Here is a 27,814-nt window from a genome sequence, read left to right as displayed (position 1 = left end):
AAATTCTGCCTGTGTGCTGTCACCTGTCAGCTGATTGCTCATGTCATTGCTATGCTATGACTCCTGAACTGTTTGCTGTGGTAGTATAATTTGTTTTGTTTTTAAGACATGTAAAATTAGGAACACTAGCATTGTTCGATGTTGGTTGCAAATGTTTTGTCCAATACTGTATGCATATATATATGTATATATATATTTATACATATATATATATATATATATATATATATATATATATATATATATATATATATATATATATATATATATATATATATATATATATGTATATATATATATATATATATATATGTATATATATATATATATATATATATATATATATTTATATATATATATATATTTATATATATATATATATATATATATATATATATATATATATATATATATATATATATATATATATATATATACATACGGGAGCTTCGAAATTACTTTCAAAAATTATAAAACGGGTTTATAAAAAGATTTAAAAAATTTTCTCTTTAAAAACGTTTTATTTCTTAATTTTAATAGTAAATACAATTTGTGTAACAAAATAACATTATAACCCTTCAATATAAAAATAACCTAGTCTAAAATCATAACCAAAAACTCTCAAATGTCTCGACAATAGTAACAACTAAAATCATAAACAAATACACTCAAATGTCTCAAGTGAGTAAAGTTAGTTAAAAATTATAAAAATTCATAAATTTCAAATAGTTTGAATAATTTTGTATTGATAAAAAAAGTATTGATAAAAACAATATAAAAATTTAATGAAAAAAAAGAAAAAAAATTCGTGAAATGTTAAAAATGAAACTAAAAGTTAAAACAAAACTTTGTTTTTTTCTTCAATTTTTGCTTCTTTAAAACAATATTCTGAGACTTCGATTTATTTGGAGAGGAGCGGGCAGGAGCAGCTACAAAAGAAAAAAAACCTTGTGAAAATCTATGGTAACTATGGTTACTTTATTAAGTTTATATCTTGCGCTTCTTTTGAGAACGTAGCTATGGTAAAGTTTTTATATTGCATAAATAAATGGAAACCTGGTAAAACAAACGCCACAGGGAAAATGAAACTGTTAGCTTTTAAAAACTTTTTTTAAATCAAGCATGCATAAAATGAACAATTAGAAATTAACAGAAAATTTTGGAGAACATAACATATTATAATCAGCATGAGGAGCACATAAAACATTATCAATCAATGGAAATTTAATTCTAGCTTTTCGATAATTTCGAGAAATAAAAGGCTGCTCTGAGAAGTCCTAAACGTTGTGAACGTCTGCAAACTGTAATTTCTGATACTGAAAGTTTTAGTTTTTGAACGGTATCATTAGTACTGTCAAAAGGAAAGTTTTTTCTTGACCCCATTCTTATGATACTTGATAATGCGTGTTAATACGACAACTTTGTTTTACTTTTATTTTTGACTCTTTTTATTAAATTCTATTTACAACTTTGATACAGAAACAAAGATTCTCGAGGGTGTAATTATATACAAAAATAGCTTATGACTTGGCTTTTTTGTCCCAAATGGCTTTTTTGTCCCAAATTGGCTTTTTTATCCCAAATATTGATTATAAGACAGAAATGCCTAATAAATTTCTCTTACCAAAACAGTGCAAAACTGTGAACTCAAGTCATTATCGATCCTAATAATACTGCAATATACTGCAAAAATGAACACTTAATTTTTTTATTTAGTAGTTTTTTCCTAGTAACTCCCTACTCAATAGCGGTTGCTTGCAGCCTTGTTGGAAGTAATCAGGAAAAAAAAAAGTTGCTAATGTTTCAGAAAACCACATTTTTACATTTTAATGCCAATACATGCAAAATAACATGTTTATTCATTTTTAGGTAGCCGTTTTATTTACAAATCTTTTCTGTACAGGAAACATTACCATTAAAAATTTTATTCCATTCAAAGAGAATAGCTTTAATTACTGAATACAGCGGGTTTTTTTTCACAAAAAAAAACGCTGTATTCAGTAATTAAAGATAAATAAATTGAATTTTTTATTTGATTGCTTGTTTTAGACTGTGTAAATAATAAGTAAAATTTTTTCAAAAATAAGAAAAAAATCAAAACCTCATTCCTCAAAATTTATTGACTCTCTTCAATAAATTGCGAGAAATGAGGTTCATTCAAAATCCCCCCCCCCTCAATCCAAAAATAACCGCCCATCCAACAATTACAATTTAAAAATATCTCCACCCATTCAACAATAACAACAACCCAATCCATAAATTTTTACTGTTGTGTCTATTCCTTCTATATTTTCCAGTGTCTATTCCTTCAAAATTTTCCAGTGTCTATTCCTTCAAAATTTTCCAATCCCTTCCTACAATTTGGTAGGGTAGAGTACTGCATCAGATTCCTTTGAAGATACACTATAAATTCTCAAACAATTATATTGCTAAACAATCAGACATCATACCATTAAAAAAATCATAAAAAATAAAAAAGTTAGAAAAGTTAATAAAAAAATTAATTGATGCAAAAAATGTAAACCCAGCCAGGCCTGTATATACCACTTTTGACCAAGTGGTCAGGACTAGTATATCCAGTCAAACAAAATGGCTTATTACTTACTTGTTTTTTATTGCAGGGGTATATAAAACTCATATAACTTGTATATATATATACATATACATAAAATTTATGCTTGCCATTTTTCAGCATTTTAATAATTTATACAAATATAACTATTAATAAACGCAGCTAAACTATATTGAAAAATTTATGCTTACCATGTAAATTTTGAGTCAAGTTTCATTAAGTTAATCTAACCTTGTCCCAAATTGTGGAAAAGTAAGATGCATATCATAGCTAGCATGTCATATTTAGTTGACCACAGCTTCATTTGCTCAGAAAAAATTATAGACTATTTGACAAAAAATATAAGTTTTTAAAATCAGTACCTATCTGTGGAAGAGCTTCGACTTGTGCACTTGATAAACTTTGAATATAACATTTTGCAAGATAATCAAACACTATATTGTTTGTAAATAAGAAAAATTTGTTTTAGGAAAATGCTTCAGTGAAAACATTTATCTTTATAAAAAAAAAAGTTAAATTGTAAGTTAAACTATATAGCTAAACTTAAAAGTCATACTATATAGTTTAAACTTTTCTTAAAATTTCAAGTCATACTATAATTAGTTGGTAAACCATATAAAATGATCATTTATGCTTATGACTTTAAGTCAAACAAATATACAATGATCATTTATGCTTATGACTTTAAGTCATACAAATATACAAATTAAGACGAAAAGAATAGTTAATATGATGTAATATAATTCAATATAATCTCGTTATCATCTAGAGAATGAAAAAAGGGTTTCATCATTTTTTCTTTCTCTTTACAACGTTTTACAAGGTTTTATCTTAACATTGACAGGGAGTCGCTATTTAATGACCTATAAATTTAAAAAATAGTATCACAATATCAGAGAATAATTTGTTCTAAACCAAAGATTTATTGTTCTAAAAATTTAATTAATTTTTATAAGAGAATATTGTTGGATCACTCATGTAGATAAAACAACACTTCATATCTTTAATGTTACCACAGCAACACACAGTTATCACAGAGAACTTCATGCTTTTATTTTTTACCTTAACAGTTGATAGGTCTAAAATTGATAGGTCTTGCAATATGTAAGACTATTATATATACTCACAATAAGGAGATTTAATGTTCTAGCTTTATACAAAATTATTGGATTAAAATTTCTAAAGAAACTGAAAACTTTTGTATGAATTTTGATTAAGAATATAACTTTTTAGAATATAAAAATATAACACTTTACAGGAAGTCAACTCTGTGAAGTAAACTTTAACATATAGGTCTAAAAATATTTTAAAATGTAAAAAATACATGCTATGTCATGTATTTATTTGCACAAATTATATGTATTTTTGCATGTGACATTTATTTATTATTTGTAATTTCAATCTAATTCACTCCCAACAAATTTTTGTTGATGGTATATAGACGATAGCTACTTTGAGCTGCGACCATCATAGTATTTGTAGAAAAGAGAAAGAGATGCAACAATGATAGAGAGGCTCAAGCTTAGCAGAAAAAGCAGGTCCTTGTCTAGAAGAGAAAGAGTATCATTAGAACAACCTAACTTAACATAACAAAACATGTTATGCCACATATTATGGCATGTGTCTGTCTTGTGCTATTGTAGAAATTGTTTATGATATGTAATAATATTCAGAAATTAAATGAATCCTAGAAATCAAATTACTTTAGAAAAGTATTCAATCTATGTTATATGTCAAACTTTATACTTTGTGTCTTTGGTGTGCTACTATAGATACCATCCCTTAACAATACCATAAATCCATATTATGCTACCCTTAACAATACCATAAATCCATATTATGCTACCCTCAACAATACCATAAATGTGCATTTATGATAAGCCCTCAAGATTACAATTAGTATAACTATATTAGTATAAGTATTATTATGTAATATGTTTTTGGTATTTGCATGTAAACAATGTTTATCTAATTGAAAAAATTGTCAAATATGTATCATACATATGTATATCATATATTAAAAATTAAAAATGTCACATGTCAATTTTTTATCATATCACTTGTCTTTGATTTGGCACCGCTGGTATGCCTTTCAGAGGTTTAATAAAGGACAAAAATACAATAATAATTATAGCAGACCAGGGTATATAAAATATATTCACCAAAAAATAATGAGGCATATATGATTTTTGACAAGAGTATAAAGTCATCAGCAAATAGAGCCACTTTAGATCTAAGATTGTCAGGAACATCAATAATGTAGATAGGAAACAATAAAGGACCAAGAATGGAACCTTGAGGGACCCCAGATATTACTGGAAATGAAAAAGAGTGTTGGCTTTCAAGGATGACTTTAATAAAGCGGTTAAAAAGATATGATTTAACAAATCTCAAAAACCTTCCCAGATATAACATATGATGCAAGCTTATAGAGAAGATCAGCATGCCAAACTTTATCAAAAGCTTTAGATATGTTAAGAGCAATAGCTCTTGCCTTGCCGCCTCTATCTAATACATGATGAAACTTTTTAGTCACAGCAGTTAGCAAGTCAGCCATAGAACAAGAGATCGAAAACCTTGATTGTCTGAGAGTAAAACTTGATTGTCTGGCAGTAAATTATTAGACTCAAGATGGATTTTTTTTTTTTTTAAATATCTTTGCTTCCAACAAGGCTGCAAGCAACCACTATTAGAGTTGGAAGTTACTAGAAGAGAAAAGATGAAGTTTGTAGAGCAAGATAACGATTGACAGATGGCTTAAAAGATTGCAAATTATATGAATCAGGAAAGCAAGATGAATGAAGCAAATTCCAAAGAACTGATGTTTGAGGAAAAAAACTAGACAAATAAGAGTTTTTGGAGCACTAAGGATCAGTCGCAGAGAAAGGATGAGACTTAATTGAATGACGAGTGACACGAGAATGAATTTTAGTAGATGGCACAAGAGACGCTAGCTCCTTAGAGCAGTGCCCATTATAGTATTTGTAGAAAAAATAAAGAGAAGCAACATTATGACGATATGATAATGGTTGGAGGTTTGCTGCAAGAGCAGTTCCAACTATGTTTATAATGCATTTTTGCACCTTGTCTTAAAGAGAAAGAACATCATTAGAACTCCACCCCAAATATGGTAACAGTATTCCATACAAGGACGAATTTGAGAATTATAGAGATAAAGAATAGAATCCGGAGTAAGAAAGTGTCGAGCACGATAAAGCTGTACAACCTTAGCAGATACTAATTTTGCAATGAATTTGATATAGGATTTCCAAGAAAGATCAGGAGTAAGAGTTAATCCTAGAAGATGAAAAGTAAAAAAAAAAAAAATGTGTACATTACCATTCATAACCATAGGAAGATCTAAATTATTGCAATTACAATTGGCTGAAAAAAATTGGGTTTTATCTGAATTAAAGTTCACCAGCCACTGTAAGCCCCATGCTGTAGCAGAAGTGAGATCCTTTTCAAGCTCAAATGCCCCCTTCAAGCGATCAGAGAGTGTTGGCTTTTTATCATAAAAAGGAATAAATGGTAGTATCATCAGCAAACAATGCCAGCTTAGATGTGAGAATATCTGGAAGATTGTTAATGTAAATTGAAAAAAGTATAGAGCCAAGGATTGAACCTTCAGGAACCCCTGAAGTTATAGTATATGAAGAAGAGTGCTGTCCATTGAGGACAACTTTTATACTACAATTGAAAAGGAAGGACTCAATAATCTAAAAGATTTTACCAAATACTTTTTAAGAAGAAAGTTTATGGAGAAGACCAGCATGCCAAACTTTATCAAATGCTTTAGAAATGTCAAGAGCGATAGCCTTAACCTCTCCACCTCTGTGTAATGCTCGATAAAACCTATTGGTTATTACTGTTAGCAAATCAGCTGTAGAACAAGAAGATTGAAATCCATATTGATGATCAGAAAGTAAGTCATTAGATTCAAGATAAGAGATTAAGTGTTTGTTAATTAAAGATTCAAAAACCTTGCTTATGATAGGAAGAAGACTAATGGGTGGGTAGTTAGACGAATCAGTCTGGCAATATCACCTCAATCTTTTCATAGTTAAGAAAGAGCAAGTATTAGTAGTAATAAATCAGCATTGAAATGAAGAAAGTAGTAGAAAAGAATTTTAGAAAAGATCAAGTATTAGTTATAGTCTAGCATTGAAGTGAATAGTACACAACCATCAAAATTTAAAAAAATACTTAAGGTTAAGATGGATACTAGATAGTTAGCAGTAGAGTAGCATAGAAATTAGGAAGAATACTTGTTTAATAAAAAATTAAATTGACTGTTTTTGAATTTGGAAAATGTAGGGAGAGATTTTAACTGTGAGGGGAGACTATTCCTTGTGCATATGCTCTGATATTTAATCGATTAATGTCCTTAACAAACAGTTCTATGTTTAGGTATAGATAATTTGAAGCTTTTAGCTGATCGAAGTTAGTAACGAGATACATATACACAAAGATTTAATAATTAATACATTAAAAAACACATATATCATTAGTAACTACTAAGAATAATAAATAAAATTCATTTAAATAAATTTACAAAAATTTTTTGGAATTATTATTCCACAAAACTAAAAATGTGTTTTTTTGCTTGAAACTTAAATCAGTTTAATGATTTTACCATATTTGCATTAGTTTTTTGAAAAGAACTCCATAACTTAGGTCCTCGATATGCTATTGAATATTCTGTGTATTCATTAAATTTCCTTGGCAGTTTAAAGGAATATGATCAATTTGTTCTTAAGAAATACTTTTCATTTACATTTTTCTCAAACTTACAAATAAAATTAGCTGGAGTTAGCAAAATAAATTTTTATCAGTGCTGATAAAAATTTATTTCGTATACATTCATCATTTTCATATTTCTCATTAAGGGTTTAGTATGCTCCCCTCTTTTTTTCCTGTAAATAATTCTGCACGCATGCTTTTGCAAACTAAGTATTTTTTTAAATTTTGATGGTTGTGTACTAGCCCATGTAATATTAGCATAGTTAATGAAACAATCAATTAAAGAAAAGTATATTAATTTTAGACAAACTGTATTTGCATATGGACAAACTCGGTACATCAGACCAATGGTTTTACTAACTTTTGATTGTAAATATTTAATATGGGGAAGCCAAGATAATTTATGAACAAGTATTCCTAAAAACTTTATATAGTCTGGCTTTTTTATTTGTTGTTTGTTATTTAAAAATAGGTCTTGCATTTTTTTATGAAATAAGGTATACCTTGTTTTTTCAACATTTAAAGTGAGTTTATTTGCCATAAACCAGTCATTTATCTTATTTAATTCAAAATTCATGTCTGCATAAAGTTTTTTGATACTATTGTTGGAAAGAAATAGGTTTGTATCATCTGCAAACATAATTGGGTTTAACTTTACTGATGCATTATTTAAGCCATTTACATAAACTGAGAATAAGAGAGGACTAAGTATTGATCTTTGCAGTACTCCACACAGGATTTTAAGTATTCCATATTCTTGATTTAGAACATATTGTTTTCTATCCGTGAGGTAACTTTTAATCCAATAGTAGACCTTATTAGTTACTCCATAATGCTTCAACTTTTCTAACAAAATACAATGATCAACAGTGTCAAAAGCTTTTGAGATTTCAATAAATATACCTAAAGTAAATTTTTTTTCGTTCAAGCCATTATTTATTTGATCAACTAATTCAATACAAACATGTTCCGTTGAATGATTTTTCTGACATCCAAATTGTTTTGAATAAAATAAATTGTTTTTAGTAAAATGATCAAAGATTCTATTGTAAATTATACATTGAAATATTTTTGAAAATACAGAAAGCACTGATATAGGCCTGTAGTTGGAAACGTTAGAATGATCATTATTAAAAGAAATTGAAAAGGCTCTTTTTTAAAGAGGAAAAAGCCTTTTCAATTTCTTTTAATGTTAAGTCAAATTAATACAAAGTTTTGTCGCCTGATGGTTTTTAAAAGAATTATAGGTTGGTGACAAGGTTGGTATAATTTTGTTAGCAAGATCAAGTCCTACATTTGTAAAATATTTATTAAACTCCTCAGATATTTATTTAGGGCATAATATATCAGTAATTTTGATATTGATTCTTTTTGGTAGCAAAGAAGTTTTATTTTTAATTTTCCCTATTAAATCATTGATTACTGACCATGTTTTCTAGTATCTAATTTACAATTAGTAATTTGTTTGCTGTAATATACCTTTTTAGTTTTTTAAAGAAGATTGGTATAAAAGTATTTTTATGTTTTATAATTTTTTTCATTAACTGTGTTCTAATTTTTTATAAATTTATTGTATAATTTTTGTTTGGTTTTAGAGCATTTTATAAGTGTTTTATCCGTCCATGGATTAGTGTTTTTGTTTTTATTTTTATTACTTCATTTGGACACGCTTCATTGAAAACCTCTTGAAATTTGTTTAAAAATAAATTACACGCTTCATTTGCATTTTGACTTTTATAAACATCACTCCGACTTTCTATATATATAAATTGTGAAATAGATTGTTTTTATTAATAGTTGAAATGTTACATTTTTTTAAACTTTAGGTTGATCCTCCGAAATAGCTGCAACGTGTTTTATGTTAATACTTAGGTTGTTAGGAAAGTTCATAGAACTCCCCTATTAAAAAAAAGAAAAGAAGAGTTTTTTTAAATTTTATTGTATCAAATGTTCAAAATAATGTCCATCGTTATCTATACAAAGTTGCATCTTTTCAAGCCATTTGTCAAACGTTTTTTTTATACTCTTCTTTGGGTATACTTTGAAGTAGCTTCGTTATGCGAGTTTTTGACTTTCGACGTCAGTATCGTCATCAAGATTTTTTTTATCAAGTCGAATAGCCAATAATCGGATGGAGCTAAGTCTGGTGAGTATGGTGGGTGGCAAATTATTGTAATTCCAGCTTGGTTTAGACAATTTGTGACGGTTTCAGTCACATGGGGTCGAGCGTTATCATGGAGAAATTTGAAATTTTGAGTGCCTGTTTTAGGTCTTTGCTTATTTATTTCGCATATAAGAGGTTTCAAACAATTTTTTATATAATATTCGCTAGGAATGGTGTCTCCCTTTTCAACATAACCTAAATGAACAACACCTGTTGTTTTGAAGATGTAGAACATGTTTTTCGGCTGAAACCTGTCGCATCTTACTATAGTTCTTGGATTTTCACCTTCACCGACCCAACTAGCACTAGCTGACTTGTGTCCAACTTGTTTCAAATAAAACCACAACTCATCCCCTGTAATAATATCAAATAGTCTCCATGGGCCGTTTCTGAAAAGGGCTAAATTTTCCTTACATGCCTCAACTCTATTCTTGCGATTTTGATCGGTTAACTTGTGGGGTATCCATTGTGATGTTAGTTTTCTTTTTTTAAGTGCGTTGTGAATGATTTCATTGATTGTAAAATGATTAATCGATGTCAGGGCTTCAATTATATTATGTGTTGCATGCGGATTTTCTTCAATAATGGCTCGCACACGTTCAATATTCTCAGCTGTATACGTGGTTCAAGGGTGCCCTGAGCAAGGATCATCTTCAAGACTCTCTCTACCATCTTTAAATAAAGTAGCCCACTTGGCAACTGTACTATATTTTGGAGCTTGGTTACCATGAACTAAAACCAACTCATCGGATATGGCTTGTGCTGAAACTCCAAGTAGAGCACAGGTTTTAATATATGCTCGATATTCAAATTTTTCCATTTTCAAATTTTTTTTTTAAAGTATATAATAAAATTTAAATAACTTTTTAATAAACATTCAAAATATTTCAACAAGTACTTAAAATGTTCATAATTTAACACAGTTTAAAATGATATATAAATATTTAATTATTTCCTGTCTCATTGTATCTTTACAGATGAAGTTCTACGAACTTTCCTAACGACCTAAGTATATATCAAGAAATGATCACTTATATCAATCTTAAATATACCTGCCTCAAATGATGTTTCTAAGTAATTGGTAATAAAAATATTATCAATGACAGTGGCAGAAGTTCTATTTACATGAGTCGGGTTATTAATTACAGGCAAAACATTGTATTTAAATAATATGTCAAAAAAAGACTTTGTTTTAAGAAATTTGTGATATGTTAGAGGGTTCAAATTTATATCACCAAGAATATATAATTTTTTTCTTCCTTTGTTTATTTTTAAAATACTATTTTCGATAAAATCTTAAAATGGTCTAATTTTGCCACTTGGTTGTTGGTATATACATCCAATTATAATGTTTTTATTTTTTTGATTAATTACTTCGATAAAAAGACTTTCATGGTTATTATTTGCAACACATAATTGTTATTTTATTTTAAGAGAATACTTTTCAAGTATATAAATACCTAGTTCCCTACCTTTTTTATTTCCTCGTGGTTGGCTAATTAGTTTGTAATTTGACAAACTGTAATTAGAATTCGATTCCAACAGACTTTCTGATTCATGCCAAATCTCTGACAGAGATATGGCATGAATCAGATATGACGTCAAACGTGTAATTTACAGTATCTAAAAATTCTTTAAATTTCTTAAAATTTTGACACATGGTTCTTGTGTTTAAGTGTGATATAGAAAAAGAATTTATATCTTTTTTAATTTTAAATTCATAGGGATCAAAATATAGTGTTTTTATTAAACTCATTTGAGTTCCTTGAAAAATATTTAAGTTCTCTTCAGAAGGATTATTAAAAAGATTGTCCTCAAAAGCATCAGAATTTAAATTTTCAAAATCAACTTTCTCAAAAATATTAATCGCCATTTTTGATAAATAAAAGAATAAACTTATGTATGAAATTTTTTTTCTACAGAATTGTTTTGTTAATAGATATGGAAGTACCCATTTCGATTGGAAATTGCAGCAGCAAGGAAAACCATGGAGAAGAGTGAGGCTTGACTTGGAATCGTCGAGACGGAATAAAAGATTCCATCCCAGCCTGAATCCATGAAGTTACATAAGAAGCACATTTGTCAGCAGGAAGATGAAAGATTTCTACCCAAGGGCCATCACGAAAAAAATCACGGAAAGAGTCCCAGTCAGTTTGAAGGTAGTTGTAAGAGGTACAATAATAGGGGGATTCTGATGATGAAGAAGAATGAGATAATAGTTTTAGAGAGATCAAACCGTGATCAGAAGCACCAAAGGGTGAATATGGAGAAACTAAGCACTGACTAGGATCAGAAACAAGACATAGGTTGAGTAGAGAAGGTAAATGATTCGGGTTGTCTGGAAAGCAAGTTGGAAAATTGAGTATTTAAGTTAGAGATTGAGAAAAGCAAAAGTTGAGGGCCTTAACGCCAGCAGTGTCACTGACACTAGAGCCTAGCCATATAGTGTGATGAGCATTAAAGTCACCAACAACAACGATATTGGCTGATGGATAAAGAGAGAGGGCTTGGTCAATTTGATCAGAAATAACATCAAAAAGAGTGTGAAAAGGGATACCATCCATGCACAACATGGCACTGTTAGTACTCTGATATTTTTCAGCTGTTGATGGAATCAGCCTCTCTGAGAGCTACCACAGAGTTTGAGAAACATGATTCTCAGCCGGCCTCAGAACCTTAAAACTGAGTTTTATAGCTGTAAACAGCTGACAACAGTTGGAGGGTTCAGAATGTTGTCATAATTAATGAGGGGTCAGAATTGATGCATAAGTATATGCCCAACCCAAACATGTGACTATTGGAGTCTTCGCAAATCAAAGGATAATAACCATCAATACTAAGATCCGAAGTTGAAACAACTGAATTTAAATTAGCCTCATAAAGAGCAAGTAAGTCTGGTGAATTTTGCAAGAGGTAAGATTCAACTGATGGAAACATACTCCTTACTAAGTTAAAGAAAACTTGACTCTTTTATAGATAGAGCATGACATCTAAAGCAATAAGCAATGCAGTTTCCTAAGTTCTGCTAATAAATTTGTAATAGGGACACGATCCATGGGAAATATGGCACATATTTAACAGCTGCTGATGGAATCAACTTTTCTGAGAAAACAAAGGGTTCAGAAAACATTACTACAAGCCGGCTTTAGAACCATCAAACTGAGTTTTAGAGCTGCACCCTCATTAGGAGAAAACAGGAAGAGATACACAGCCACAATCAAAGAGGCACAAGCAAAAATCTATGATTAGAGTCAAGAAGATCAAGCACTCATCATCCTAGGCAGGAAACAATGTAACACAGGTATACATCTACGCAAACCTAATAGATGAAAAAAGGGTGTGAGGCTGGTCAACAAAATTATTTTGCTTATCCCTCAAGTCTTTGCTTGGGAAGCCTTCTACAAGACAGTAGCTGAATGCAGTTAATATCTGCTCAAAATGGGTATTTTCATTGAGACACTATCTCTAGCTTTTACTTGACCAAGAGCCCCAATTTTTAGACCAATGTTTATTTCTTCTAGTCTTTGCCTAAAAATCAAATCCTGCAAGGCAGCAGGACATAGAGCAGGTAGTACTAGGTTATATGTTACCAAGAGCAGGATGATTGTGATGATCCTGAACCTGACCTGGAGTAGTTAAAAGAAATTACATCTGTAAGCAGTACTATAAAACATTGAACAAGATTTTGGAATTGTATTAGGAAAAACACTAATAAAGGAATACTGGAAATCAAGGTGAACGTATGTTATATAGTGTAGTTACTAGTTGTTAACTGAACTAACACTAAACCAGAGATTCAAACAGAACACAAACATACATATAATTCCTTACAGACAAGTAAACACCTTGTCAGAGGTTCAGACAGAACACATACACATAGTAAGTTACAGGTAAATAAACACCATGCCAGGGGTTCAGATAGAACAAAAACATACATATAGTCATTTAAAGATAAGTGGACACTGTGCCAGAGGTTCTGCTAGAATACAAACATACATATATAGTAATTTACGGGTGAGTTAAGACAAAAACTAAGACACCTCTAACCATACAGCAAACAAAAATAGATACAGCTATAGACATGACATATTTGAGATAGTATTGAAAACAGAAAGTATGTTTTTTCTAGCTTTTGCTTTGAAAGCAAATCCTACAAGGTAGCAGGATATGGAACAGGTTGCACTGGTTTATATGGTTATTAGTTTATATACAACAACAAACAATTCAAAAAAGAAAGTTTTCATTAATTTTTTAAGAAATGATCGAGTTCGAGGATTACTTAAATCTTCAATATTTTTAGAGATTCAGATTAACACTAGTATGCCTTAGAAAATCAAAAATTAGTTTTTGTGTTAGCATTACCAAATGTGGATCTGGATTTTGTGAGCTGTATATTAGGGAAACAACTTTAAAAAAAAATTAAAATTTTTCATACTTCACACCACTATGGCTACAATTTTCTTAAAGGTTTTGTAACATAATTTTAACTCACACATTCATAAAAATTTATTTAGGACACCCAACCTATTCAGTTTAAATAACTTTATTTTTTTTTTAATTTGTTGTTATCTTTTTATATATTATTAGAATTATGGGCCAGTATAATGAAATAATAATTTTCAGTTAACTTTTGGAGTCCTCTTTTATCTAATGTATAAACCTTAACAGAAGTTTTATATAATGTACAATTTTTATATTTACAAATATAAATATTTGTAAATGTAAAAATTAAAACAATAACACATTACAATACAACAATATTGTATTGTAATACTAGCAAAGTAATAAAAACATTTTTTGCTATTGTATTGCTGTGATAAAAAACAGTTACAATAACAATTGTATTTTTTTTTTGTTCTAACAATGCATTAAAATCCAAACCTTTTGTATTGTATAGCTGTAACGTAAAACAATTACAATAACTTTTGTATTGTATTGCTGTGATAAAAAAACAATTACAATAACTATTGTGGTGTATTGTACTACTATTTCAAAGTCCAAAAGCTATTGCATTTTAATGTATTTAGATTCTTTTTCCATGCATTTATTATTATTTGGGCACTAGTAAATTCAGAGGCATCCTTGGTGCCTGTTTTAAGCAGTCATTTACATATATAAATTTTATTTATTTTTTGAAGTGAATTGAAGTATATATATATATATATTACATATACTAAATAAATATTAAGTTCAGGGGCACTCATGGCACCTGTTTTTAGCAACCATTTATATATATAAACTTTATTTATTTTAAGAAGTCAAACAAAGCCATGGAAGTCAAAGAAATATATATTACGCATACTTAAAAAATTTATTTTTTAATTTATTGTTTATATAAAAACTAATTTATTTTCAGCAATTATTTATTGATACAAATTTTATTTACTTTGTGAATCAATAATAACTGTTTAAAGAATAACTTATTTAGAACTAATATTAATTATATTCATTCGAAATAATACAAATATGTAATTTACTTTATGTTTATAATTTGATAATTTTTGACTTAGTGAAGTGAAATTTTTGATTTTTTTAAATAATGTCTTAACTGAAATTAAAATGATTCACCGGATGATGATGCCTAAACTAATTGATTAATTATATAAAGTGCGTGATAATTTATTTTTATTATTAAAATTAACTGCTAATGAATAATAAATTACAGCGTTATGGAATCAGGGAATTATTGAGCTGGGTAATTGTATATTAAATTTGTCATACACGTGTGAACTACTTTTATTTTGCAACAATTTTTTTTTAGATTTTTCAGATTATTCATCACCTATCAGTCCCATGCTGTTACTATCAGTCTTATATTGTTACTATCAGTCCCATACTGTTACTATCAGTCCTATACTGTTAAATTTTGTAAGGGATTTCATTTTTGAAAAATGAGTCAGTTTGGAATACCAAAAAAATATTGCTTTTAATTTTTCTAACAAAATTATTGTATAACATTGCATCTAGAACCAAAAGTTTATTTACTTTATGGAACACATATAACCGTAAAAACCTCAGGAAAACAAAAGACACAATTATATTAGATTAAGTGTTAGTTGAGTAATTATTGAAACAATTGGATAGGTGCCTAGTATAAAAGCTAATAATTAAGCGAATTTACTATATATTTATACTCTTTACTATAAATTTATACTCTTATACTTTTAAAGCTCTATAAAAGTATAAGAGTATAAATATATAGTAAATCAAGTATACAGTTGCTTTTAATAGTAAAATGGACTTCCTTAACTACCTGCTACAAACCTAAACAAGTTATACTATATCTATATAATAAACAGTGTTTAATGTATAATTATAATATAACATAATATGTTTAGGTTTGTAGCAGGTAGTTGAGAAAGTCTATTTTACTATTAAAAACAACTGATCACTTGATTTATGTTTATTTTCAAGTCCATCTAAAATCATTCAAAACTTATACAAGTCAGGGCACTGTTTAGAACACATAAGGCAGTAAACTCAGGAGGAATAGAGAAACATAATGATTATAATTGAACTATGTGCATATATGTCTTTATAGAAAAATATGGGCAAGTCGAAATAGACACACTTATGAGAGGTTCGATTTTTGTTAAGAACTTTTGTTACTAGAATAGCAATCTTTAATTACTTATATGAAACACCTGTGATTTCATTTGTATTTAGTTTAATGTGATTTAATCATTATTGCTATTTAATTTAGTTTATACGGTATAGTCAGTCTTCCCCATTTGACGAGTGCTTCCGCGCTCTTGCAGTTTTGCGCTTGCCCAAACGCCTGCCAATACTATAGCAGGCGCTTTTTTAAGTGCTCGCCAAAAAATTTCAAGCGTGTTTTTAAATTGCAACAAATTTTTTTTCTTAATCAAATTTTAATAAAAGAGGTACAAAAAACAAATATTTTTTAAAATTGCACACGCCAGACAAATAATTACTGTCCAGCCAGTGCTTTTTCATACACTGGCAGTAAATTTCAAACAGAGAAGACTGTATAGTGGAAATATTTGTTTTGATATCTAATTTGTACTTAATTTAATTTATACAGTTTACTACAATTATTTGACTTATGTTTAGTTTATGTAAAAATTTCAATAATTTTATATGATTTAGTACAATCACTCATTTTATATTTAGTTTTTAGTGTACGGAAACATTTGATTTTGTTTGTATTTAATGCAACTTATTAATTATAGGGAATTTATTTATTTAAATTAACCCTTAAATAATACAGCTTTTTTGTACTTTTTTTTTTTTTTAAACTTTAGTTATGGAATTATTCTTTTTATATTTACTTAATTTGGTTTAGTGGTTTTTTTAATTATTTTTGTATTTCATCAAATTTAATCTATACAGTTTAGTGCAACTATTTGTTTTATACTTATTTATATTTTTAGTTTAATTTATTCTATATGGTTTAGAATATATATATATATATATATATATATATATATATATATATATATGGAATATATGGTTTAGTTCCACACACTATTAGAGCATTATGAATGATTGTGGAAAAACTAATTTCGTCTTTGTTCTCTAACAAAGACATAAATGACTTTGATTCTTTAATGATTTACCTAAAAAATATAGCAAGTAAAAGTCGAAAATCAAAACATTGGATAGACTCTCTAAAAAAGTCTCCATTATGCTAACATATAACACATTATGTTAATACACACCAAACAGGAAGATAGCTGCCCTTTGCGTATGTGGACCATTTGATAATTTGGACCATTGTAATTTTTAAAGTTAAAGAAAACTATTTCATTGTTTTTATTATTTATTTTACTCATCTCAAAAGGTATTTTATTTTCATTTACTATCTTATAGTCAAGGAAAAATATAGTATAGTGTTGTATATACCGTTATATTGCGAAGTACTCACGTTAACATTTATTTAAATTCATATATTTTTACAGTCTGCCAGATCTTTTTTATTTGCAGAAAAAAATGTAAATTCTGTTTCTATTAACCCCATCAGCTTAACTTTTAATATTTAAAGTTGCCTAAGTTTACTATTCAAGTTTACTATTCAAGTTTACTATTCAAGTTTACTATTCAAGTTTACTATTCACTATTACTATTCTAATAAACATTCTTAAAACAAGTTTCTGGCACATATTATGATTCAGTTATTAAAATAGAAACAGAATCAATATTTGAATATTATTTGTATCCTATTTCAAGGTCACTTGGCTCAGTGACTGGACTATTAAACTTTTTCCAAATTTTGACATTACAACAATTTTTTTACAATAACAATAATTTATTATTGTATTTGTAATAATAATAAATTGTTATTGTATTACAAAGATGAATTAAAATACAATATTTATTGTTATTGTAGTGGCTCATTACAATATCTTTTTTTTTTCAAATATTGTTACTATGTTATAAAGATGAATTGAAATACAATAGTTGTTGTTATTGTAATACAGTACTACAATAATTGTAAATCACAGATATTGTTATTGTTTAAAAAAAATTATATACAATAATAATAGTGATTGTGGTAGTTATTGCTTTTATTACAAATATAACAGTCTGAAGCCTAAATAAAAATGAATTCAATATATTACCTAACAACTTGCTTAATAGAATATCAATTTGTTAATTTTAATATAATTAAATAATTAAATAATAATTGTTAACAAGACTCCTAATGTATCTTGCTTGAGTTAATTAAAATGTTTATTATTTAAAATAAAAAAATAAAAATAAAAAATATAATATTTCAAAATTTTATAAATAATAAGTTTATAAATAGTTTATAAATAGTTTACAAAATAATTACAAAAATAGTTTATAAATAGTTTACAAAAGTTTATAAATTATAAACTAACCATCAGATACGCCAACATTTTCTTTAACAGAAGTGCAATATAAATTTACTTGTAAACTTTTTGCCAAATTTTCTGCATCTTCTCTATTGTTAATTTAAACAGGTTTTTATACAACTATGTTTTCATTTAAATACATATATACATATATATATATATATATATATATATATATATATATATATATATATATATATATATATATATATATATATATATATATATATATATGTATATATATATATATATATATATATATATGTATATATATATATATATATATATATATATATATATATACATATATACATATATATATATATATATATATATATATATATATATATATATATATATATATATATATATATATATATGTATATATATATATATATGTATATATATATATACACTGGCGAGCAAAAAAAAGTGAACAGCGACTGCTTACGCATAAAATGAAAGAGCTCTGGACAGAAACTCATACAAGCTTGTTTATTTTTGTTCGTACTATCAAAGAATTTACGTTTATCTTTCAAAGAAAACATGAATAAACTTCTAAACATTAGATATGAATACAGTGAACAATGTCAGCAAAATCTGTAGTTAATATTAGAGCGTGGGTGAAATAGGACGTATTATCGTTTATTAAATCATGAAAGCTGAAGGTGTAAACATTAGTGTTGGTGGAGTTCACAAAATACTTTCACATCAGAAAAACAATAAAACAACAGCTAGAAAAAAAGGTTCTGGCAGACCAAGAAAAATGACGGAAAGAGATTGTCACAAGTTAAAATTGAATGTTTTAAAAAATTGAAAAACCACTATGACGCATATCCCAGAAACTTTTACGTGTTCTAATGATAAAAAGGTTAGCCGATGGACAATTTCGAGGCGTCTTAAAGATCAGGGGTTCAAAATACACCCATGTAAAAAAGTACCTCTTCTTACAGCACGCCATAAAAAGGCAAGGTTAGCTTGGGTAAAATATAATAAAAACACAGACTGGACAAAAATATTATGGTCAGATGAATCACGATTTTGTTTGCATTCAGATCGTCCACAGATGTGCATTAGACTTAAGAACGAACAATTAAATCCAGATTGTATTCACCAAACGGTAAAGGGTAATCTTGGAATTATGGTTTGGGGTTGTTTTACTGCCAAAGGTGTGGGCAGATTGCATAGAGTCGAAGATGGATTACGAATAAATTCCAAAGAATACATTAGTATTCTACAAAAATCTTTGCTGCCCACACTGGAAGAATTAGAAGAGGATGAAATTAAATTTCAACATGACAATGCTCCTTGCCATACGTCTAAACAAGTTAAAAAATGGCTCAAGGATAACAATATCTTCCTTTTTGAAAATTGGCCTGCCAAAGTCCAGACCTTAAACCCATTGAAAATTTGTGGGACTATATGGATAAAGAGGTCCATAAAAATAATATTTCATCTTTGGATGATCTTTGGGCAGCCATAAAACAAGTTTGGGTTACGATACCTGACCGTTTGATAGCAAATTTAATTGAGTCAATGCCGCGTCGATTAAATGAAGTGATGAAAAATGGTGGTGGCCACACAAAATATATTTTTTCAAAATGAGTCGTATATATGTGTATGTATATGTATTTAACATAAGCGATATGTTATATTTTATGTATTATATTTTTAATTGATTAATAATACATAATTTACTGAAAAATTGTACTGTTCACTTTTTTTTGCTCGCCAGTGTGTGTATATATATATATATATATATATATATATATATATATATATATATATATATATATATATATATATATATATATATATATATATATATAGATATATGTATATATATATACATACATACATATATTTATACATATATATATATATATATATATATATATATATATATATATATATATATATATATATATATATATATATATATATATATATATATATATATATATATATATATATATATATATATATATTCTTCGTTTGAAATATAATGACAGCGCACAAAATAGTGCGGGTTATTGGTCAGTTTAAGGTTGGCGGGCACAAAAAAAACGTGTTTTTCTGAATCATGAAATAATAATAATAAAAAACATAGAGAAAACAAACGTTTTATTTGAATTCTAAATATAATAGTAAAAAATAAAAACAGCATAAAAATAAAAATTAAAAAACGTTTTATATAAATATTAAACAAAGTAATTTAAATAAAAACAGAAAAACAAACATTTTATTGAAATTCTAAATAAAATAACTTAAAAAATCATGCGAAACGAACATTTCAATTAAATCTTGATAAAACAATGAAAAAAAAAGACAAAAAAAAACAAAAACATTTTTATGTTGTATAAAAACATTGTAACAAAACAAAGTAAATAAAATAAAAATGAAAAGAATAATGTTTTATTTAAATTCTAAATGAAGTGACTAAAAAATCCCGACAAAACAAACATTTAATTTAAATGTAGGTAATGTATTTAAAATAAAAACCACAAAGAAATATTTCAAAATAAAATAATTACTTTACGAGCGGCAAAACGAACATTTTATTTAAGTTCTAAATATAATAATTCAAACATAAAAGTATTTTTATGACTTTGCATTAAAAGATTTTAACAAAATCTATTAGTTGCAATTTAAAAAAAAAAACATTTTTTTTTTTTAAATTGCAACTAATAGATTTTGCCATTTGTGGGCGAGCCCCAAATGGTTGGAGCATGAAAGCACTGGCTAAATGTAGAAGACTGGTATATATATATATATATATATATATATATATATATATATATATATATATATATATATATATATATATATATATATATACACACACACACAATGGGGTGCAAAAAAAAGGCCACACTAACATTTTTTCTTGATTTTAAGTATATAATGTATGAGGAAGCAAAACTAAAAAAATTGGATGTGGTAGTGAAAAACCTTGGACAGAAAAAGTATATTTATATATACACTAATATTTATTTAAATAAAATCTTTAAAAAACAGATTAATACAAACACATTTGATACTTTAGAAAACAACTAACAGATATAAAAATTGGATGAATTATTGAAACTGCTGACCAAGGAGAGTCTCACAGAAGCATTGGAAAACATTTCAAATGACAAAACTCAACTAATAGTAGATTGATGAATAAATATAAGCACACTGGTACAGCTGAAAGGTTTGTTGAATCTGGGAGAAAGCCCAAAACATTAAAAAAGGAAGATCGCTATATTCTTAATGCCGTCAAAAAAGATCATAAAATCACATGTTCTGAGATAAAACTAGAATTGAACCTTACTAATATCTCAAAATGGACAATATCTTGTCGAATAAAAGCATCAGGGGAGTTTTTTGCTGGAAAACAAATAAAAAAACCTTTTGTTAGTGAAATCAATCGCAAAAAAGATTAAAGTGGTGCATTGAGCACAAAGATTCGACATGTGAGCAATGGGCTAAAGTTATTTGGAGCAATGAGTCTTCTTTTGCGTTGTTTCATAACAGTCAATCTCACTGCTGGAAATTAATTGGGGAAATTAATCAACCCCCAAACATGCAAGGCAACCATTAAACATGACAAAAAGAATAATTTTTGGGGTTGTTTTAGTGCACCCAAAGTTGGAAAGCTTTACCGGGTGGAGGGTACCATGGACCAGCATTTGTACCACAAAATCTTAGTTTATCAACTTGGACCAAGTATAGAAGAATTGTTCCCTAATAATGACTGCATCTTTCAACAAGACAACAATCTCAAACATACAGCACGGTTGTATAAAAGATATCTAGAATCGAAATTGGTATCAGTTATGTCTTGGCCAGCACAGTCTCCTGATTTAAATCGAATAGAAAATCTTTGGTCTATATTGAATAGAAAACTGCAAGATCGTCAGGCAACAAATGAAGATGAACAGTTCCAAATTTTTCTTGCTGGTAGGAATGCTTTATTAAATGACTTATTAAAAAGACTTGTAGATAGTATGCCTTCTAGATGCGCAGAAGTCATAAGAAACAAAGGATGGCCAATTAAGTACTAATACAGCTAAAAATTGAAAAATACTTTACAAATCCTAATTTCTTTTCATTACATGTAATGTACAATAATATTATATACATTTCTTTAAAAACTGTCCTGAATTACTTTTATTGTATGAGTTTAAGACATTTTTTAATGATTTTTTTATCAAAAAATTGAATGTGACTTTTCTTTACACCCCACCGTATATATATATATATATATATATATATATATATATATATATATATATATATATATATATATATATATATATATATATATATATATATATATACATATATATATATATATATATATATATATATATATATATATATGTATATATATATATATATATATATATATATATATATATATATATATATGTATATATATGTATATATATATATATATATATATATATATAAATAAAGATATATATATATAGATATATAAATTATGTTAGTGTATTCTAGAAACAGAGTGCTCAATGTTCTTAAAAAACAGAGCAATAATAAATTAGTAAAAACACCTTTCTTCATCTATCTAATATCTATCTAATATTCTTCTTCTATTATCTAAGATTCTTCCTGATGCACCTACTGATGGTGAAACACAGTGTTGAAGAATATTAGATAAGTGTTTTTACTAATTTATATATATATATATATATATATATATATATATATATATATATATATATATATATATATATATATATATATATATATATATATATTAAAAACATACTAAATAAAATTTTTATGTATTAAAAACATACATATATATGTATATATTTAATACCTAAAAATATACATATTTTAATACTTAAAACAGTACATATATATATATATGTACTGAAGCCCCCTGCAGCAGGCTATTTTAGTATGACATCAGACATGTTATCGAAACACACATTTATAGTTATTATTATTTTTTTATTTTTGTTACTATTCAACTCCTTTATTTCTTTTTTGTATTTTTGACACTATTCATTAAATTCATTTGTGACACTATTCCTTTTTTTTGTTTTTGACACTATTCATTAAACTCCTTTGCGACATTATTCCTTTTTTTATTTTCTACACTATTCATTAAATTCATTTGCGACATTACTCCTTATCCTATTATTTGACAATCAATAATGCAACAAATTGCCACACTATTCCTTTTTTACATTTTCGACAATCAAATTTGCGACAATCAAAATTTTAAGACACTATTCTACCACACCATTTAACCATTTCCATTAAATGTAATGCTTACACTGTCTCACAATACTTAGAGTTACTGTAAGAGTTAATTATAATAGAATTCTTTTAGTTATGTTGAAACAAAAAGAATATATCAGTGTTTTGTTTTACTTGTTTTCAAATAAGGCTTGTGCATTCTTCACTCCAATTCTAGCACTCCTCTTTTCCAGTAACATCAAAAGCACATCAAGGATTAGTTTTTAGAATCATTTTTTTAAATTTCTATTAATGATTTTCTGGTAAATTTAGTGCTAAAGTATTTTCATAAATTTAGTGCTTAAAGTAAAGTATTTCGGATAAATTTAGTGCTTTATTCACTGATTATACTAGTGTATATTACAGTCTCAAATAATGTTTTTTTATGGTTTATAGGCTTTAGCATCCATTATTCTATCAGTATAGTGTTTCTGAACAGTGATTACTGGTTAAGTACTTGCCTTCTAAAACAATTCAAAAACCTTAAAAGAAGAATATAAACTGAAAATAATTGAGTATTTGAAAAGTAAACACATTAAGTAGATTCAAGATATAACAAATAAACAAATTTACAGAGAAAAACGAATGATAACATAAATGTATGAAATAAAATGGTAAAGAGACAAATATAAGATGCAAATAATATCAATACATTTACATTTTTATTTGAAAAAAAAATTCAATTGACCTACTGTCGCACCACTGCACTTTCTATCAAATCCATTTTATTTTGTACCAAAACCATTGGGATATTTGCACCACACTCAACTACAACCTTAATTACAAATTTAACAAAATAAACCAATTGTATCAACAAGTTTTAAAGCAGATATACATTAAAAAAAACAAAAAAAATACCTTTTCTTTCCAGCGAACAATTGCAGCATATGATGCATAATCAACAACGGAGAAAGTTAAGACACATGCTTGTGCTCCTAAATTTATTGTTTATTGTTAATTTATTGTTTCCAATAGTCATCTAATAACTTTTTTTTGTTTACCTCTGTAATAAGCCTTGGTAATTGCATCAAACTCTTCTTGTCCTGCAGTATCCCATAACATTAAACGAACATCTTCACCATTAACACTTCAGTAAAGAATTTAAAAATATTTTTTTAATCTAAATTATTTTATGAAACAAAGTGCAGTACAAAAATTAGTTCAAATTATGTTTTGGACTGCGCTATCATGTATAAAAAGCCTACCCATAAAAATTTTATTTTAATACTATTTTAAGGAGGTAGAGAAAAATAATTTAAAAAATAATTCATACTTAATTAAATTTAAATCTTTTTTTTAAAACTTATTTACTTAATAAAAATTAAAACCATATTAAAAAACGTACTTTAAAGTAGAAATAACTGTCAAACCTGATCATTTTTTCCAAAAAATCAACACCAATCGTTTTCTTGTATTCTTTACTAAAATAGCCTTTACAATATCTTTGAATCATGCTAGACTTCCCAACAGCTCCATTTCCAACTACTACAACTTTGATGGATATTTCTAAATCTTCTTCCCTCATTTTACATAAATACTATACACTTTTTGTAACTTTTTTTTCACCATTTACTTTGAATAACTATCTTTTTTTATTAGTCATTCTAATAGCGTTTAAAAAATATTTAAAAAGTAAATTTATAAATTAAATTATTCTAATAGTGTTAAATAATCAATTATTCATTTACATGGTTTTTAATATTTCAAAGTGCGAATGTAAGGCTATTTACCAAATAATTATGTACGAGATTTAAATAATCATATAAAGATTTAAAGTAACTTGAATTTCAATTTTAACGTTAGGGTAAGATTTATATTTGGAGTTCAGTGTACATACAAACACGTTTTATCAACGGTTACCATTAATACTAGCAACCACGCGTGGGGATAAGTTAAGATTTAAATTATAATTCAAATATTAACATTTTGATTTTCAAAATTTTGTTTTATTTATTGTAAAGTACAACAGAAATATATATCTATTTTTTAATTCAATAAAATTGCGGGTTTTTAATAAAGATCACCCAAATGTAAACAAAGACGACGAAATCCGAGGCTCCATCCAATAAGCACAAAGATGCACTACATTATTTTTACTCATTACAAGCATTACACGCTTCTTTTTTTTCTTTTTTTTTTTTTTTTGTTTTTTTGTTTTGTTTTTTCTATTTATAAAAAACATTCTATGGATAGTTTGAGGAACTAGATTTTCCGACTATTCACCTACATATATAATATATATGTTGGTGAAGAGTCGGGAATACAAGTATGTAAAAATGTATGTATGTACATACATTTTTACTACGAGATTTTAATACGAGAAAAACTGTGTTTTGTTGATGTATGAACATACATACATCAACATAACACAGTTTTTCTCGTATTTGCTAATCTGAACAGGCTTAACCAATTATCTACAACGGAGAACTACTGTTTGAATAAGTATTGCCACGCAATTGAATGGAAGGAAAGAGTATTAAATCAATCGAACGGAAAAAAATATTATTCAAAGTAGGAAATTCTTAAAAACATTTTAGTAATAGATAGAGAAAATAAAAACCTTAAATTAAGATAAAGAACTTCATCGCGCTGCACTTGCTAGCCAGTTTGCTTGGTTTCTTTTTTAAAAAATGCGTAAAAGCAATAAGTATACGATTTTGACCAGTTAATTTAAAAGTAAAATGCTTAGCTACATAATTAGGACTAAGGCCGGCGCAAAGGGGGTGTAGGGTGTGAGAAAAAACCCCCCCCCCCCCCCCATCAGTCAGCAAATTCAGACAGTCAGTTGGCAAGTTTCAAAAAACGAGGTTTTTTTCTTTTTTAGTCGGAAAAAATTGTAATTGCAGACCAATGTACCTAAAGATTTTATGAAGATTGAGTAAAGAGATTTGAAATTGAGTTAAACTTTTGTGTAAAAGAAAGCAAAAAATAATCGTGTAAAAAGAGACAAGTTTTTTTTTCTGATATAAGGTTTTAAAATATATACAGCTTTAAAAAAGCTTATTGTTTAGTTGATTTAGGAATGTTTCAATAGAAAAAAAAGTTTTTAAAATAAAAAAGAAAGAAGTAGAAAAAGAAAAGGATGAAAATATAGATATATAGTCGAGAATTTTTTTTTTTTTTTTTTGATAAGTTTAAATTAAATTAATATATACAATGAAAATAAAAATTTTTACCTTGATGAATTAAAAAACTTTTATACTATCATGTTAAAACCTTGAACAGCCGTGGGAAGTTCTGGCTCAGAACCCAGAGGTCTCAGGTTCGACGCTGGCTCTATCCCAATAAGCGACATTGGTACGGAAGGAGGCGTGAACTTCAAGTTAAATGCTCTCCCGCGGTACTCCGTGATAAGACCGTAAAATTTTTAGGGAGCACCTAAATCACTTCAGAATAAACTTATATTAAAGTGTTAATGTTCTATGAACTTGCGTTTTTAGCCTTTAATGATTAAATAAACATTAATACAGAAAAATTGTACATGCAGACAGTACCACCTTAAGCCTTCTTACTGCCCTCGTGCAAATCTTTTCCGGCCGCCTCTGACGGTTTTATAAACTTGCTGGTAAATTACATGAAAATTAATAACAAATTAAATTAAAAATTAATAAAATATTTTTTTTTAATTTCAAAATTACAACACTTGAATATATATGAAGAGTACACGGGAAAAAACGGCAGTCACATTTAAAAAGTTTTTAGAAAGTATATATTAATCATTTATAAAAGTTTTTATATAAAGCATAGCAAATAAATTACAAAAAAATTATTTCTTGATTAATTTATCTGAAGTGTACATTTTTAATAAAATATTTTTAATTATTATTAAAAAAAAATTTTCCTACAAGACTTTTATAAATGATTAATATATACTTTCTCAAAACTTTTTAAATGTGGCTTTGCCGTTTTTTTCCCGTGTACTCTTTATATATATATATATATATATATATATATATATATATATATATATATATATATTATATATATATATATATATATATATATATATATATATATATATATATATATATATATATATATATATATATATATATATATATATATATATATATATATATATAAATGTATAAATATAAATATAAATGTATGTATATAAAACAGTTGGTATTAAATAATTTGTATAAGTTTGCTCTTTATATAAAGTCATAAAAACATTTAAATATGTAAAAAAAATTGTCTTCGCTATAAAGTTATTTTTTAATTTATCAAAAAGTT

The 27,814-nt window shown here is 27.0% G+C and overlaps 1 protein-coding gene across 2 annotated transcripts; it reads right to left on the bottom strand.

Moving 5' to 3' along the window:
* Nucleotides 1-501: 501 nt before the first annotated feature.
* On the bottom strand, nucleotides 502-27,142 carry LOC100197581 (ras-related protein Rab-23). Of its 2 annotated transcripts, XM_065813898.1 has the most exons (7): nucleotides 24,949-27,142; nucleotides 24,580-24,665; nucleotides 24,437-24,513; nucleotides 24,271-24,353; nucleotides 18,326-18,408; nucleotides 2,935-3,006; nucleotides 502-929 (listed from the first exon to the last, which is right to left on the bottom strand). In XM_065813898.1, exons 1-7 carry the CDS (start codon nucleotides 25,101-25,103, stop codon nucleotides 829-831), a joined length of 657 nt encoding a protein of 218 aa, XP_065669970.1. In that variant the 5' UTR covers nucleotides 25,104-27,142; the 3' UTR covers nucleotides 502-828. The 2 variants fall into 2 exon arrangements, with proteins under 2 accessions (XP_065669970.1, XP_065669971.1); XM_065813899.1 differs by lacking the exon at nucleotides 2,935-3,006 and having other exon boundaries at nucleotides 713-929; nucleotides 24,949-25,218.
* Between the last annotated feature and the right edge of the window lie 672 nt (nucleotides 27,143-27,814).

The sequence above is a fragment of the Hydra vulgaris genome, chromosome 12, assembly GCF_038396675.1.
Source record: "Hydra vulgaris chromosome 12, alternate assembly HydraT2T_AEP".
In the NCBI taxonomy this organism is placed as follows: domain Eukaryota; kingdom Metazoa; phylum Cnidaria; class Hydrozoa; order Anthoathecata; family Hydridae; genus Hydra; species Hydra vulgaris.
This window is presented reverse-complemented; position numbering and strand designations above follow the sequence as displayed.

What these genes read in the sequence shown, in the direction of transcription:
- LOC100197581 (XM_065813898.1), bottom strand. Translation starts at nt 25,103, where the DNA reads ATGAGGGAAGAAGATTTAGAAATATCCATCAAAGTTGTAGTAGTTGGA. An exon ending in TTTTTGGAAAAAATGATCAG is followed by an intron (nt 24,666 to 24,948) that starts GTTTGACAGTTA and finishes TCTTTACTGAAG; the next exon opens with TGTTAATGGTGAAGATGTTC. An exon ending in GAAAGTGCAGTGGTGCGACA is followed by an intron (nt 18,409 to 24,270) that starts GTAGGTCAATTG and finishes AATTAACAATAG; the next exon opens with AGAAGATGCAGAAAATTTGG.